The 16,804-nt window shown below is 56.6% G+C and overlaps 3 protein-coding genes across 3 annotated transcripts; 1 reads left to right on the top strand and 2 right to left on the bottom strand.

The window, feature by feature from the left end:
* Positions 1-298: 298 nt before the first annotated feature.
* On the bottom strand, positions 299-2,968 carry TRAVEDRAFT_55777 (MFS general substrate transporter; the record flags this gene model as incomplete). Its single annotated transcript, XM_008034226.1, has 14 exons — positions 299-401; positions 461-622; positions 680-739; positions 798-855; positions 904-979; positions 1,035-1,371; positions 1,428-1,503; positions 1,552-1,651; positions 1,702-1,828; positions 1,951-2,017; positions 2,067-2,290; positions 2,337-2,352; positions 2,403-2,422; positions 2,599-2,968. 14 exons carry the CDS (start codon positions 2,966-2,968, stop codon positions 367-369), a joined length of 1,728 nt encoding a protein of 575 aa, XP_008032417.1. The 3' UTR covers positions 299-366.
* Positions 2,969-3,708: 740 nt separating this feature from the next.
* Positions 3,709-6,407, top strand: TRAVEDRAFT_159885 (MFS general substrate transporter). Its single transcript, XM_008035053.1, has 13 exons — positions 3,709-4,065; positions 4,125-4,136; positions 4,191-4,306; positions 4,369-4,387; positions 4,444-4,633; positions 4,688-4,719; positions 4,784-4,820; positions 4,875-5,330; positions 5,388-5,503; positions 5,564-5,707; positions 5,761-5,838; positions 5,892-5,942; positions 6,000-6,407. The coding sequence occupies exons 1-13, from the start codon at positions 3,939-3,941 to the stop codon at positions 6,209-6,211; spliced, it is 1,590 nt and encodes a 529-aa protein (XP_008033244.1). The 5' UTR covers positions 3,709-3,938; the 3' UTR covers positions 6,212-6,407.
* Positions 6,408-6,869: 462 nt separating this feature from the next.
* On the bottom strand, positions 6,870-16,450 carry TRAVEDRAFT_110537 (histidine kinase; the record flags this gene model as incomplete). Its single annotated transcript, XM_008035052.1, has 47 exons — positions 6,870-6,949; positions 7,004-7,096; positions 7,152-7,235; positions 7,291-7,341; positions 7,394-7,486; positions 7,547-8,298; positions 8,353-8,379; positions 8,437-8,560; positions 8,615-8,647; positions 8,702-8,780; positions 8,830-8,876; positions 8,932-8,974; positions 9,030-9,067; positions 9,125-9,189; positions 9,243-9,295; positions 9,369-9,774; positions 9,825-9,927; positions 9,978-10,258; positions 10,310-10,410; positions 10,466-10,517; positions 10,568-10,632; positions 10,683-10,731; positions 10,782-10,916; positions 10,967-11,052; positions 11,171-11,403; positions 11,457-11,518; positions 11,574-11,687; positions 11,781-11,877; positions 11,935-11,984; positions 12,044-12,063; positions 12,116-12,171; positions 12,235-12,572; positions 12,629-12,729; positions 12,784-12,880; positions 12,933-12,997; positions 13,052-13,358; positions 13,415-13,561; positions 13,610-13,641; positions 13,696-13,915; positions 13,968-13,999; positions 14,063-14,108; positions 14,163-14,470; positions 14,536-14,597; positions 14,656-14,702; positions 14,757-16,076; positions 16,140-16,276; positions 16,364-16,450. The coding sequence occupies 47 exons, from the start codon at positions 16,448-16,450 to the stop codon at positions 6,870-6,872; spliced, it is 6,918 nt and encodes a 2,305-aa protein (XP_008033243.1).
* Positions 16,451-16,804: the final 354 nt, after the last annotated feature.

Genomic DNA, 16,804 nt, shown 5'->3' with positions numbered 1-16,804 from the left:
GTATCTGATTAGGCGCTCATATGCGCTCGTATCCATTAAAAGAAGCGCTCATTCATTCGTGGGTACGTGCCAAAAATTATGTGTGAGGGCTAGTAGTACCCAATTTATGCTTTGCCACGAATGTTCGTATGTTGTTCGAATATATGCGCAGACTTATGCGAGCCAAGTGGAGAGTTCGTGAACCACTCACATCGGGAGCCATGAGCGCCATAGATCGGGCTGCCAACAACACTCTATGGTCCATCCCAGTCTATGGGTTACGAGAGGTACGGGTGAGGAGCACGTCGACTGTAGTCCGGGGGACAACACAATATATAGTGCGATAGAGTACGTCTACTTTTACAGCTACGCAAATACCCGACAGTATCAAGTATATATCCTCCATTTGCTCACCGGCACAGCTAGATAGATGACGCATAATCAGCATCTCGACATTGTTGCAACACCACGACGGGCTTACCTTGCAACTTCCTCGCCGTCGGTATCAGGAAGAACAACACAGACAGCACGCCGAACCCGAGGCAGATTGCGGACACGATGTAGTACCCGTCCTGCTCGGTTACGCACTCGCCGCCGAGATCTGTACACGCGAGCTTTCCGTGCTCGGAGACACACTCGTGCGCTGTTGGGATGCATGAGCACATATTCTATAGGTCGGCCTCATGGAAAACGCAAGTACCTTTGACTGACAGCCCGGACTCCTTGATCTCGCACGTAGCCACGCTGAAGAAATCGACCCCTGTGCCGCATGATGCATTCAGTCAAAAGCATTCCTGAATTGCAAATGCGTGACTGACCTTTGAGGACGAAAAAACGAGGCCACGTCCCGCCGAGGTTTGTAAACGTGTTCAACAGCTGTTACGCCGTCAGATAGAGTTCAACTGAGGAAATCCGGATACCTACCGTCATATACGTCCCCCCCACAACAGGGTCGGATATCCGGGTGTGGAAGGCAGATATCCCGCCGAACTGTATAGTCCTGCAACAATGACACGTCAGTCAGGAAACACTTGTCAATTAGCCGCATCACCCACCCCGCGAACGACTGCGCAATCGTGGCCGTCACGAGCAGCACGAAAAAGCCGGCCGGGATGGGCGGCGCCGGGAACCAGTACACCATTAGCGTGAAAAGGAGAGTGAGCGCGAGGCGCGGCCAGAAGGCGTATATCCACGCGCGCAGCGGCTTATCCCCGCGCGACCATTTTCCTGCGAGCCAGCCACCAACGATCTGGAAGGGAAAGTCGATGAGGACCGTGATCGCGAGGTCTTCCCTCCCGAGGCCCTTCTCGACCATCTTGAGCTGCGTGACGGCGTCGTTTGCTTGCCAGCCGACCTTGGCGAGCAGGTGCACGATGAACATAGTCTGGACGTCTATTTCACGGGGTCAGTCTATTGAACTCGTGAAAACCGATTCCACTGAAACCTACGGCGTAGTTTGCATATTTCCCACATAGTGCCGTAAACGGCCTTCACGCTGATGTCTTCGCTCGTAGACTCTTTGTCCTATTCGGACGTCAGAAATCGGGTAAAAGGATAAGTGATAAATCTCGCCTCTTTGATGAATAGTAGCCAAATAGTGACACCGAATGACATGAGTGCACAGAAGGTCAAGTAGGCACCCAAGGTCAGTCTTGGCACGCCCCACTTCTTACTACGAATCGCTGTCAGTATCCGAAACGGAACGAGTACAGACAAACCTACGCGAAATCCTCGCTGTTTAGTGCAAGGAACACCGTGTAAGACATCAGGTAACCTGTGTTGAGGCCGATCGTTTGACATGTTGACGCAAAGGAGAGGTTCTCCTCGGAAAGGAGTGTTAGAGCCCAGCCTATGCAAGAACTCGTCAGCATATGCGTGTAGTTGACACGCGCCGGACCGACCGTCCACGGCAATATCTGTATGATTGTGTCAGTACTCATAAGCGCGGCCCGGATCTTAGCAATGACTGACCTTGGGTGGCGGAGAAGAACACGAGCGAAGTGAACGCGGCGCTCAAGGTATACAAGTGTTGACCAGGCTGTAAACCGTCAGTCTAAGACGCGAGAAATGTACACTGGACTACGCACGTTGGTCATGAGTTCCTCAGCATGGTACGCCATGGCTAGCATGATCGACCCGATGATTAGTTGCATTGGTATGATCCATGATTTCCTCCGGCCAATCGAAGGGAAGAATTTGGAGTCTACGATAGGTGACCACAAAAGCTTGAGGGAATAAGGATAGCCGGCAAGCGAGAAGACGGCAATTTCGGAGTAGGATAGATGTTCCCGCAAAATGAATGGAATGGACCCTGACATACAATTAGTTACGTCCAGCAATGCGTCGACTGCGCTCACCTAGGGCAAGACCCAACTACGTTCGGGGTCAGTCAGTGTATTAGGAACGGACGCGTGGGAGCTTACAGGGAATCCTTGGATTAGGTCTGCGCGACAGTACGTGATCAGTATACGGCGTGCAGTAAGAGCGAAAGAGGGAGAACGGGATGTGTTCCACGGAACGTGTTCCGGAACATGTTATGCGTTCCGGGTGACCAAGTGCGAAACATGTTCTGCGGGACAGATATCTCCGCCGCCGGGACCATTTGGAAAGAGGACGCACAGAGGATGATCAAAAGAACGATGGCGCGCTTGTCCCGCGACGAGAACGGCCGCTTCCCGTCCGCCTGCGCCAGGTATGCTTGCTCCTCCTCCAGAGTCAGGTCAGAGGCAGCCTGTCGACGATCCTCCTCCCCGAGCAAGCTGAGCTCGACTTCTTCAGCGTGCCCATCTTCATCCGCAGACCACGCCGCATACCCGCGCCGGGGCGTCCTCGAGGTGATTGGAGTGCGTGGCAGGACTTCGATAGTTTCCAGCGAGGTAGCGTGCGCTCTGGGAGTCCGAGGCATAGGATCGGAGTCTTTGGTAGGCGTCTTTTCTTTCTGAGTCTGTCGCCGGCGCGGTTTGTGCTTGGAGGTGGAAGAGGTCGACATGCGCGAAGCGAAGCGATGCGGGGACAGCGGGGGTGGAGGAGATGCGAGCTAGCGCGTAGCGAGCGCGCTGAGTGGCCAGTCCACGTCCGCTGTGATCCACGCGTAAGCGCCCACGTTCCTGGCGTCTAAGCGGGATTATTGCTCGCACCAGCCAATCAAAGCTCTATCTTCCTCGGCTAAGTACCATGAACTTCTGTGGACACCACTCCCGTGACGGTGGGTCCTATGCAACAATCAACGACATTCTGCGCACTTTTCTGAATTCACACCAAGGGGTACACTCTAACAGTGCTGATCCGCTGGCTATAAATATGCGACTTTGACTTGAACCCGATTGAACCGGCCCATTCTGCACAACGAAAATTCGACGCAGGTACTTATCAACCGTCATCGGTTAACTTCTAGTGATTTCATATCCAAATATACTGACGTCCGGATATCACTCCCACACGGCAGACAAAGGGCGAAGTCCAGCTGCTGCCATAGCCATGTGATAGCTTTAAATTTGACAAAACGTTCAACCGTCGCAAGCCTATCGCATGGGTTTTCAAGCTATAACACGCAGCTGGTTCGGCACCTTGTTCGCCGTGCGATATCCTCAGCGCGCGCAGACCAGCAGAAGGCATTTCTCCGCTGCGAATTGGAAGGAACTTGCAGAGCTGCCCTATATGGACTCCAACACTGCCACCGGCCGTCCATTGCTACCGGCCGTCCATGCGGGGCGCCCTGGAAAACGCCAAGATAGTCGACCCACTGGTGGCGCCACAGGTCGTCCGGAAAACATCGGAGTCAGCTCTTGCGTCGAACGAGGTCTTTCTGTCGTAAACCCTTGTTCGTGGGAAGACTCGAGCGCAGCCAGCGCTGTCGACGCACTCACTGCTCGCGACCTCCTCAAAACCGCCGTCTAATCCGCCCCCGGCTGGTCGCCTTCACCTCCTTCGGCATACGACGCTTGCAGGCTGCCAGAGCTATGTCGAACACACACGGGTACCCTCCAATCGGGGTCGAAGAGAAGGCCACGACGACAGCCATTCAATCCAAGGAGCGTCGGCCATGGGGTCTCGAATGGCGTAGCTCCGTCTGGTTTATCACTCTCAGTGCGAACATAACGCCTAGCGCTCGAGACACGTCGCTAACCTTCTTGTGTCGTGTAAAGTTGTCGGAATAGGTATGCGAGCCCACTGCGATCAACGACGCTCGCAATGTGCTGACAAATCCACAGCAATAACGACCGATCTCCTTATTTACTCCATGATCGTTCCAATTATCCCCTTCCGCCTCCAAAGTCTTGGCTACGAAGGGGTCTCCGGTTTAGTCGGATGGCTGCTCTTCGCCTATGTGAGTTTCCAAAAGAACAGTCTACTACGCACCTAATATCTGAACGCTAAACACCCCTCCAGTCCGGAGCACTCGTTATATGTAAGTGGCCCCTGTATCTGCCCGGTCTGCCTATGTGGACAGAACTCCTCCTCTAGTCACTCCGCCCATCGCTTTCCTCTCTGAGAGGTACAAGAACCGCAAAATCCCCTTGCTATGCGGCCAGGCGGCACTCATCGGCTCACAAGTGCTCCTAATGGAGGCACCCACATTTTGGGTCATGGTCCTCGCGCGTATCGCCCAGGGCATTAGTGCCTGCGTTATCTGGGTCGTCGGCCTGGCCTTGATGTAAGCGCTTTCGTACGCACCTCACGGCCTTCCTTCACTCAAGTGCATCGACAGCTGTGACACGGTGCCCGAAAAGATCGTTGGCAGTAAGTACTGGGAGGTTCGGGCTATGCGGTGGGCAATATCATGCTCACCGTCATCTCTTTGCAGAGCAGCTCGGGCTTGCCATGATGGGCATGTCGCTCGGGTGCGTATCGTATCGTACCCCTAGCCCAGCCAACCACATCTGACCTCGCTACAGCTTCCTCGTCGGCCCTCCCGTAGCAGGAGCCCTCGACGACCGGTTCGGCTTCCGCGCGCCCTTCATCTTCGGCATCATCGTCACCGTCGCCGAGCTCGTCGGCCGTCTGCTCATCATCGAGCGCTCCGCCGCCGAACGCGTGGACGCCTCCTTCACGAAGCTCGTCGGCCGCAACGGCTCCGCGCGCGGCGTCACGTACGGCTCTGCCGACGCGGAAAAGCGGGAGGAACAGCCGACCGTTACGGAACTAGTATCCACCCAGGAGGCTCGGACTGAGGGCGACGTCGCGGAGATCTCGGAGACCCCGACGCGCATTCCGTCGCGCACGCCGACCGTGGCTCGCTCGCAGACACAGGTTAACGAGGATCCGGTGCATCTGTCTATTCCGGGGTTGCTCCTCAAGCTTTTGAAGTCACCTCGCGCACTTTCTGCTGTCTTCCTCACGTTGAGCTTCGGGTACGCTTCGGGGCTTTCTATACTACACGTATAATCGTGGTCTAACATGCCCAACAGTATCATGATCAGCAGCATGGAGCCCGTACTTCCTCTCTACCTGCAGTCCACCTTCGGCCTCGACGTCTCGAAGATCGGTCTCGTCTACATCGCCGCCGTCGTCCCGTCATTCATCTGTGCGTTCTACATCCGAGCTATACTCATGAGACCCAGCTCACATTTGTGTATACACGCAGCCTCGCCGCTCAGCGGCTGGTACGCCGACCGCGGAGGCACGATCGTGAGCACCGCCATCTGTCTGGTCTGCGCGCTGCCCTTCTGGGTCCTGGTTTTCATCCACGTCAATCTCGCCTACTTCCTCGCCATGTATGCGCTCCTCAGTAAGCGCTTCCTCCTGACTGGACTGTGCCGACGACTTATACCGCCGTCTCAGACTTGTTTGCCACCGGGACAATCTCACCAGTCACGGCCGAGTTCGCGGCAGTGACGCGCAGCCTAGATGGTGTGGGATGTAAGTGCCGCATCCGACCTCTGCGCACTCCAAACTCACCCGCACCCATGCAGATGGCCACATCTATGGTGCATTCAACGTCGCCTACGGGCTCGGTTCCGCCAGTGAGTGCACCCTCTCTCTACCCTTCGCCAGAACAGCCCGCTAACCCGTGCGCCCAGTCGGCCCCGTCATCGGTGGGCAGCTCTACGACCACCTCAGCCCCCAGAAGGGCTGGATGGCGCTCTGCCTGTTCAACGCCGGCCTCGCGGGCGTCAGCCTCCTCGTCACCGTCTGCTACTACGGCGAGACGACGGTCATGCAGCGGCTCGTGCGCCACTTCCGCAACCGCCGCGCGGGGCCTCCCGCCGTCGACGCAGCCGCAGCCGCATAGACGCATTTACTCGCGTCAGACTGTTTTCCCTCGTGGCTGGCTCATGATCCATATAGATACGGCTTTGCCCTAGTGCGAGGCTCTCATTGCTTTTTTGGATAGCTTACGACTATGTACCGCTCAGACTCCGAAACACGCATGTACATCATTACTCTCATACTCACTGCCAAACGATCACCCTAAGTATGGCCAGGCCCCACATGCACCGCGCGAAGCTTTAAGCTTTAAGCTCACGTCAAAATTGCAAGATCTCAGACCCGTCGATTGCTGTCATTACAGTATATATCATTGCTAGCACTCTACAAGCGGCGTGTATGTCCGGTGGTGCGAGAACAGGGGGAGCCGAGCGGGTGCGGAGTCGTAGCAACTGGAGGAATCAATGCGCGAACAGGACAGGTAACAAGGAAACGGTCGAAGCTACATATATCGGTCATGGCACATGCTGTGGTGGTATCGTGGACAGGTACATTGTACGTAGGGGATAGTGGATATCGATAGAGCGCTATACATATGTATATTGTATGTCTGTATCTTGTGTAGTGAGCGAGGATAGAGTACAGGGGCCGTATCGGACGGGGAGACTACAGGCGGGGCAAGAGCGATGCGATACAAAGCATGTCGACGAACGAATTGATAGACGAGGGGACGGGCGCGGCGACTATGGCGGCGTGGGAGGTGGAGATGTATTCTGCGCGGGTATTGGAGGTCCGAACATCCCGAGCAGGTGCAGCAGATCGTCTAGGCGCAGCTGTTAGTATGTTACTCTTGAAGATCCAATCACTCTCAACGCACTTTTCTTCAGAGGTTTGCTAAAGAACCCATTCATGCCCGCGCTGAGACACAGCTGTTTGGTTGACTCCTGACAGTCCGCGCTAAGGGCGACGACTGTGAAGCAGAGCGATGAGCAATGTGTCAATTATAGACGAGGCTCCAAACTTACTGGGCAACAGAGTAGGCACTTTCCGCTTCCCTTCCAGTATTCGTATACGCTTGCAGGCCTCCACGCCATCGCATATCGGCATATCTACGGAATACTTCATCAGGATGGAACGCGATGCAGGTAGTTCATGTCAACTGACGATGGTCGAACAGTGCAGCGCTGAAGTGCCCAGGCTCGTGTCTCTCCCATTCTACATTTGCTGTCAGTGACGCGCTCAGAAGCGGGGAACAAGAGTCACATACCAGCTATGGCCTCTTCGCCATTGGACGTCGCGACTACATTGAGCTCGTACCGTTCCAGCTGCTTCATCAGGAGCTTCTGCGCGACCGGATTGTCTGCAGGTACATCACGGCTCGTGAGCAATACGCCGGAAGCCTCCGATCGTACCAACACACCTTCTGCCACCAAGACGTTCCCGAATAGCGTCCGCTGCGCCAGCGCCTCCTCTTCACGGAGCTCCGACGCGTTGACCACAGGCCGTATATGCACCTGATCCAGCACGTTCTTCAAGCTCGCGAGCATCTGTAGGAGCTTATGCTGCCTCGGCGGCTTCGTCATGCGCGTGATCCCCGGCGTCGTGTCGTTGTCGTTCCTGAGCATCGGCGCGCCCGCGAGGTTGTCGGTCGTCGGCGTGAACAGGTGGATCACCTTCGTCTCGCGGAGCGCCGCGTACGGCAGCGAGCGCACGACGCGCGCGAGGTCGTCCGCGCGGTGCTCGGACTGGTCGTCGAGGATCACAAAGTCGAGCGGCTGCGTCGCGAACTCCGAGTTGCGCAGGAACCGGTCCGCGTCGTCGATCGACGGCACCGCCGCGATCGTGAACCCGCTCAGCATCGTGCCGAGCATTGAGATCGTTGCGCTCGAGACTGAGCTGATCAGCAGCCGGAGCGGGCGCGTCTTCACGAGAGTCTCCTTCAGCTTCTCGATTTCTTGCAGGGATTGCTGCGACTCCTCGGACTCGAAAATTTTCACGGGGATGGTGAACCAGAACGTCGACCCGGCGCCGAGCTCCGACTGCACGCCAATGACACCTCCCATGAGTTTGACGAGTTGTCGCGAAATGGATAGGCCTAGGCCGGTTCCGCCAAATCGTCGTGTTGACGAGTTGTCAGCTTGCTGAAAGGGAACGAATAGCTGATCGACGTCACTTTTGCACAAAGCGTGAGCATCTAGTACCAAACATCCGCAAATTTCCACTTACGAAGAGCTCAGCCCGATGCCGGTATCCCTATTGAAAAACTAATCAGCGACTCCGTACTCCGACAGTGAAGCAAGTCTCGCGTACTGTATTGAGAACTTGAGATGCACGTCCGTTGTCGTCCGTGGCTGGGTGGTATCGACGGCACAAGTAACTCGCACGAAGCCGTTCGCGGTGAATTTGACAGCGTTACCGATCAAGTTCATCAACACTGAGAGGCCGCGTTGGTACAACTCAGTAACCGCTGGAATAGATATAACTTTACCTTGGCGTATTCGAGCGTAGTCAGCCTTCACCCCTGTTGCACAGCTTGTCAGATAATAATAAAAGTGACACTAAGGCAAACACGCACAAGGTGGGACAGTGGGCTCGATGTTGAACGAGAGGTCAAGCTTCTTCGCGGCCATGGGCAAGAGCAGTTCCATACAGTCCTGCTGGAGATGAGAACGGCGTCGAGCATGATGATACTGCGCGACCTACCGCAAGCAAGTTTTCCACCGAGAAGCCTGAGTACTCTAGTTTGACCGCTGTAAAGCAGCATAAGGAACAAAGCACGTATGGAGAGAACGGAGACGCCCGTACCATCAGCCTCGAGCTTGCTGTAGTCCAAGATAGAGTCGATGATCTACATAATCTTTAGCGGCCAATTCCCCTACAAGATGATCATCCTGCACACGTACCTTAAGCAGGAGTTCGCAAGACTGCTTAGCTGTTTGGACTAGGGGCATCGGTAAGCGATTGTTGTAGTAAATAATCTGACCCGTTGCCAACTCACCGATCTCCCTCTGACCCGCATTCAATTCAGTGCCACTCAAGATATCCAAAAGACCGTAAAACGAGCTGTGAAGACGTGTCAGTGTCGCTCGAAATCCGCGCCACAAACCCACACTGACCTGAACGGCGTGCGCAACTCATGGCTCATCGACGCCAAAAAGTTGCTCTTGATCTACCAACCCAAAAAGTCAGTCCCGCCCTGCTTCGAACCCATACCACGCCCTCTTCCAACAAACAAAACCCACCTTCGTCGCCTTCAACGCGTCCTCCCTGCTCTTCCTCGCCGCCTCGAGCGCGTCCCTCTGCGCCGAGATCATCTTCAGATTCTCCTTCGTGCCCGCCTGCACCGAGCGGAACAGCAGCGCGTTCGAGATTCCGATGCTCGCCTGCTGGCACAGCAGCGTGAGCATCGTCACCACGTTCGGCGAGAACGCGTATTTCGACGCGAGGTACACCGCGCCGAACGTCTGCCCGCGGTTGCTGAAGATCGGGATGCAGATCACGGAGCGGTGCGGGCTCAGCTGCGCCTCGGACGCGAAGCGCGGCTCGGACGTGATGTCCTCGTAGTACACTCGGTCTTTGGTGTTCAGGGCATGCTGGATGATCGTTCGTTTGAGCGGGTCCGAGATTGATCGGATGGGCAGCGGATTCCTGTGGTGCATCGTTAGCACGTCACTTGCATACACACAAACACCACCTACTCGTGCACTTTACAGGCGTCGGGAGGGTTCATGCTGGTGGCGACCGTGTAGTCGCCTGCCTCACGGGCGATGACGACACAGGTACTCTGACTGCCAGATACCTCTGCAGGGAAATAAGACACTAACACACTCCAGAGGGTCGTCCATACATACCGGTAGAGATTTCAGTCAATCGCTGCAGAGCCATGGACAGGTTGATGTCCCCCGATATCTCCTTACTCCACTTCAAGATCGAAGCGAGGTCAGTCGCGGTCAGTGTGGAGATCTGCTCTTCTTCAGTTGCTTCCAAGCTCGTGCGCTCGAAGCCGCCGTGTAGAGCAGGCTGAGCAGCGATGACCATGCTGTCGGTTTGAACAGCCACGTCTGCAGAGAAGATGTGTCGCTTCAGCGGAACGGGCTGCGATCGCGTCTCCAGCAGCGATGAAAGATAGGTGCTGCAGATAAAGTTAGAGATGGTTCATGAGAGAAGCCGGGCGGGCACCTACACCAGACCCCGGGCTCCCCACTGTGCCTGCCGCGCAATGCCCCGGCGTTGCAATTCGCTTCCCAGACCTTCGACGCCGCATCGCACGAAATGACTTCCTTGCTGGAGAGACGTGAGCTTCGTGAATCGGCGGCAGAAGCAAATGTATGCTGCTTACCAGATAGAGTCCCCAACCGCCTTCTAGCAACCAGTCGTTGTTCACTGCGAGCCTGTCGCCCTTTAAGCTTCTTACACCATGCATTTTAACCGAAAAACTCACTTCACGGCGACATCGTAAAGTTTGAATGCATCAGGATTGTTCATCAAAGATGCCAGCTCCGCATCCTAAGAAGCCTGTCAGTGCTGTGTTCATCTCGAAACGAGAGACAACGTACGATGAGGGCGACCCATGTACTCGTGTTGACAGGACTCGGTGATAGCCATCTGGAGCGCACGTCAGCGATAACATTTCAGATACCACTGCGTTCACGTACTTCCGGATGTAAGACTGATTGGTCTCGACCTGCTTGAAGTAGCGTGTGCGTTCCTCTACTGGCAGACCGCCTTTCCTCAAGCAGTGAATCAACGCCAAACTGTGGAAGAAAAGAGAGTAGCGAGTGTGCCGGTGACTGAACGCGTGTCAGAAGTGGGTATATGCGGCTCCCTGGGAGTTACGCACTTGGGGTTGCTATCGCGTGTCTCGTATACGTAGAATCCAAGACGTGCGGCCTCCTCCACGTACCCAAGACTGAACAGCCCAACGACCTGCCAAAGAAGATGAAGCGAGGTCCCCGATAGTTGCTACTCCAGACTACGTACCTTGAACGCATTATACCTTGATTAATGGGTCAGCATACTGACACAAATGATAGCTTCAGATCACGTACCAATTCATAGCGACCTTGATGGTCCCCAAAGCCTCTACTTGGGCAAGGTACTCGGACTCCTTGAACGTCTCAGTATCGAACGCCGTGTCGGCGGACTGCGCAATTGTGTAGCCGCCAATAGCGCGGATGCAGTTCAGCGTACCCTGCGCCAAAACCGCAATATCGCCACTAGGCGCCCAGAGCGAGATGTCGGACACGGCCTCCTCCGCCGCCATGACCAGCTCGCTCACTGCCCAACGATGAGACGAGGTGATTCCCGCGACGCGTAGAAAACACACTTACTGTGGTCGCATATGTAGAGCCGTGTAACGACCAGGTGGGCCGTGGCGAAACTCGTGTATATCCTGCGCGCCGCCCCGTCAGCACTGATTGTTTTTCCTGCATGGTGCCAACACGTACCTGTCGCCCGCGCTCTGCCCGTACTTGATCGCCTCCTCGAGCCTGGGCACATTCGCGCGGATGTGCACGTTGTCGAAACCGGAGACCATGATCGAGAACAGGACGAGAGCGCGGCTTGGGGTCGCAGATGGGTCCAGGTTAGATTAGGCTTTTACGGGGGGAGGAGGGTGTGCGGAGCATGATGGCAGGATCCAGACAGGGACGTACCACTTCTCGAAGCTGCTGCCGTACTGGTCTGCGATCCGCAACGCGAGCTTGCCAAGGTCGGCTGAGAATCGGTAGAGCTCCCGCCGTTCTGCCGCGGCTGGAGGAGATGGGGTGAGCTCCGCTGACGCAACCCGCGGCGCGAGATCGAACGCACCTCCGAGCGCCCAGAAGAACCCCAGCGCCGTTCCCGGACACATCCCCGCCCTGCCCGAGCACCGTGTCAGTACCCTTCCATGCTGCCTGCCTTATCGAGCACGACATACCGCAACGCGAGCTGGATCGTCTGCGGAGGCCGGTCAGTCAAGCATTTACGGTGCGATGCGACCCCGACGCACCGTGAGTCCTATGACATCAGCGAAGCCTTCACCAGTGCTCCAGTACGCGTTCGTGCCTGTGCGGAGCCGTCAGACGGCATCAGATCGTGGGGCCCAGAACGGGCAGTGGGAGCACCAACCTGCGTCGTTGAGCAGCGCAATTGCCAGATCGGTGCGGCTGTCGCGCGCGCGGGGGATGGAGAGGATGTCCTCGAAGCCGACCGCCAGGATCTCGTTCTTGACCTGCTCGAACATGATGTCCGCCTCTCGACGCGTCGGCGCCGCGTTCACGTCCACCCCGAGCAGATGCAGCCCCAGAATGTTGTCATTCAACGCCGCCGAGTAGTTCCCCCGCATCCAGTGGTTGCGCGATCGCAGCCGGAGCAGCCGTGCCTTCTCTTCAGGGCTCTCGCACCGGATCAGGCACTCCTGCAGCAGGTTGTCCGACAAGTTGAACTCGGACTTCCACGTATATAGCCTATTCAAACGTTTCAGTTCAATAATTTAACAAACGAAGGAAATTGAGGTGCTTACTCCGCTAGCCGTATGTAGAGCGACGACGTCCGGACCGGGTCACCCTTCCATGAGTTCTCATCCAGCAATGACCGAGCATTCATGTACGATTGCAGTGCGAGCTGCGCAAGGTGGCGTTAAGCGACACGCCACTGCAACTCCGCGGGACGGCTTACCTCATGGGCACCCCGAGCCCTCGCAGAATCACCGGCATCTATCGACATTTCGAGCAGCTCGTCGCGTTTTGAGTGCTCGCGAAGCAACGGCAGACACCTACATACGTATACTCAGCTCCATCTCGACAAGCACGACATGCACGCCTTACCTCTTTGCATGTTCCGCTATACGGTAGATGTCGGGGGTCGACTCATGGAGCATCGTCAAAATAATCTGCAGAATCCTCAGTTCGCTCTCTACACTACAAAGCCATTGGCCAGTACTCACCCGGAAGGACATCTTAGCAATCGCCTCTTCAGGCTGGCTCTCTGCCTCCGCCTGCGCAGCCTGGCGGTACCGGTCATGCGAGAAGCTGCACATGTCTCTCGCGCGCTGGATCAGCCAGCCCTCCGCGATCGCCGTCTGCAGCCCGCGTATCGAGCGGCGCGTGGCCGACGACCCGTTCTCCTTTTCGCGGAAGTTGTGTACGGCCTTCGAGACGTTCCACATGTCTTCGTGCTCCTCTTCCGTACCGCTGCCGCTGCTTCCGGAGTCGTCCCAGTCCATCAACAGTGCGACCTCGGCGACCTTGAACCTTTTCGGGCGCGGCAACGTGAGAGGTCGAATCATGAATAACGAAGAACGACGCACGTAGGTCCAAAGAAAGACGCCCAGATGACGAACTTCCGCGCGTCCTCTGGTAGCTCACGTAGGTGATTTACCAAAAATCCAAGATCGCCCGGCGTCGCGATCGACTTTTTGTCGAACAGCGTCGTCTCGATCGCCGTAATGTCAAACCTGACCCCCGCTTAGCTGCGAGCGCACCAGAAAAGCGACCGCACTTACTGCCAGTTATTCTTCTCCCAATCGTAAAATATCTGCGAACACCATGTCAGCCTCGGCGCCCTCGTATAGACGTATGACATACGTACGTGTCGTTGCCTGTAAAGCGTAGTAAGGATGTTGCGTGCGGAGAACGGGTTCCCGCTTGAGGCTCCGTGGATGATGCGTGCAAGATGTGCGACCTCCTCCTTCGGCCGGTGCAGTGTCCGCGCGACGAGGGTCGAGACAGCGGGGTAGCTGAGCGGCTCAAGGTGTATCCATGTCGTCGACTTGGTGGAGAAGGTTTGCCGGATCCTTTCAAGCCGGTCGCTACTCGAATGGGGTCAGAGCAAATTTGGGCGCGCGGGCAAACTTTACTTACGGTCTGTCTGACCGCACGGTCGCGAAGATGAGCTGGCGACATGTCAGCACACACGTCATATTCTCACATCTAGTCAACGCGACAATTAAACTTACTAGACGAGTGCGGGAATTGACCAGCGCGTTGAGCAGATCGAGCGACCTGCCGATCATCCGTCAGCCATTCAGCCTCAGAGCTTCCAAGATGCGCACGTACGAATCGGGGGCCTCGTGCAGATCGTCCAAGAACAGTGCAAACAACCTAGTCTCCGCAAGGACCGCAAACACGCTCTCCACGAGTGACTGAAAGCGCGCGGGCAGCTCGCTGGTCTCGAGCGACTCTTGCGGCGTGTCGATCACGATGTCGAACAGCGCGAAGATAGTCTTCAGCTCCGGTGCGCCCTCGTATAGCAGCGGCACGTTTTGCAGCTGCGGCCCGAGCCTCTGTTTGAGGTCATTGACGAAGCGGTGCAGGTCCGAGTGGAACACTATGAGTTGTCGGAGGACATGCGAGAGGCAGGCGAGCTGTATTCGCGCATAAGTCAGTGTCCTCGTGTCGCGACGGCAGATTCGGCACGCGAGCCACTCACGAGCGACGCGAACGGCCCGGGTTCAACTTCGGAGAACTTCGCTTGTCCCCACAGGCCATGTGCTGTGAGAACACAAGAAGTCAGAACGGAAGTCCGGAGTCTTGTTGCGGAACGGCTCACATCTCCACTTCGCTTGCTGTGCAAGAATAAGCGAGCTCTTGCCGGCACTAAGAACCCACACTTTAGTTCACGGCACGTCCACGAGGCCGAAATGGACCCACCCTGGAGGCCCGACGACCATGGCAGCATGTGTTCGGGCGCGACTTTGCGACGGGGTGAGCGCGACGCGGCGAAGGCCGTCGCTCGTAGAGACCGTCCCAGAGGTAACCGTTGTAACGGAGCCTTGCTGCGTGACCGTGTCGATGGAGGATATCTTCGAACCCGGAGACTCGGGCGACACGAGCATCTGTGCGGACGCCGAGCTCTTGCTTGACATGGAATCGCTCGGGTCTTCCGCCGTGCCGACAGTGCTTGTGCCGCCGCTGCCACTTGAGCTCATGACAAAAGAGCCCCGCGACGCGCCTATTTGACGGGAGTAGCTCGTCGAGGTATGCCGGATGATATTGCGAATCGTCTCCAGCTCCTTGTCGCGGCCAAAGAGAGGGCTCGGAATGGTGAACTCCATACACCGGTCTTCCGTCGCGATGTCGAAATGCGGGATGAGCTCCGCTGGTTCATCGGAGGAAAGCGCTACCGCAGCGAGTAGTCGACGTTGACACTCTAGGAGGTCTGCCTTGAGCCCATGCGCGCTTTGATATCGCCCGTCTGGCGACTTGGAAAGCAATTTCTCGATAATCATGGCAAGAACCTGAGGGATGTCGCGGCGGACTTCGTGCACTGGCATCGGGCGCTTTTGCACGACGGCGTGCAGCAGCTCAAGAGGTCCGCCCTCAAAGGGCATTGTGCCCCGACCTACCAGAAGTGTCCAGAACATGATTCCAAGGGAGTACAAGTCCGTCCGATGGTCTTCGGCGAGGTTTTCCATACTGCCTGTCTGTTCTGGCGCGAAGTAGCACAGCGCCTCTTTGACCTTCAGTTTCTGCACCTCTTCGAATGCGTCCGCCTGAAGCACGAACTCGGATGGCACGCCGAATTGCTCTAGAGAAACCGCACGGTTGCCGAAGTGCACCAAGCGTACGAGGCCGCTGTGGTGATTGAGATGAAAGGCGTTGGCGCGCACCTCGCGGTGGATAAGACCCTGCCTATGCATCATTTCCAAGCAGTGCGTGGCTTGTATCGCGAACTCGAGGAAGGTTGCAAGGTCCATAATCTCGATGGCCTCCATTTCTTCCATGATGTACGGCTCCTCCACGCCAGACATGTAGATGTCGCGGTGTGAGGAAGACGGTCGCGCACGTGAGATGTCGCCGAAGAGCAGATTGTTGACCTTGGCAGGGGGAAAGTACCGGCCGAGAATGTTGAGCCCCGGGTGGAAGAGCAGCAGCACAGCACAATCTCCATTCGTCTTGGGGATCGTAAAGAAGTCGATCATCCGGAGTGTCGAGCTTGACGACTCCGGCGAGGTCGCCATCTTCTCAAGTCTAGAATAGCGCCTTCGGTCAGCGCGACCGGGCAAGTCTGCCGGATGTACTGGTAGTACTCACATGTGGGCCTCCCGCTCAAGCAGCATCGACGCATTTGAGTGCGCGGGGACGATCTTGGCCAGTACGCTCGTTCCGTCCTGCAGGTTCGTCCCTTCCGAGAGGAGAGTCATGCTGCCAGTATCCTCCCATGGCACGGCCTGGTTAGCATGCACGGAGTAAACGGACATACGACGCAAGATCAACAATTCCGCTCGAGGTACGCGGAGAAGTACGGCGGTGCTGACCTTCTCAAAGGTGTAGCCAGGAACGGAGAGGATGCCGTCCCTGAAGTAGAGCGTCGGGAGGGCGAGTTGCGCATATTTGCGGCGCATTGGGCTCTGCGGGCTCTGCGAGCCTTGCGGGACGCACGGTCAGAGAACTCGAGGGGGCGCGGGAGACGAGCAGGCGGGAGAAGAGAAAAGCGAGAGAGAGCGGTCGGACAGGGAGAATAGAGGGTGTGATCAGGTTGCCTTGCTGGGCGCGCGGGGAAAGTGCCTGCATGTGCAGTCTGTCCTGGTGGCGGACTGGGACCGGATTCGCTGCTCAAACCCATCAGCTTTCGCCAGTCTGGACCCGCGAGCTGATCACCTCAGCGACGCCGACGTCATTTCCGCACGGTGTCTTACCCGGAATATCTATACTTCGCCATGCGCGCATCGAATTCCGGCCAATTTTTCAGGCACACC

Source organism: Trametes versicolor (genome assembly GCF_000271585.1).
Source record: "Trametes versicolor FP-101664 SS1 unplaced genomic scaffold TRAVEscaffold_1, whole genome shotgun sequence".
In the NCBI taxonomy this organism is placed as follows: Eukaryota; Fungi; Basidiomycota; class Agaricomycetes; order Polyporales; family Polyporaceae; genus Trametes; species Trametes versicolor.
This window is presented reverse-complemented; position numbering and strand designations above follow the sequence as displayed.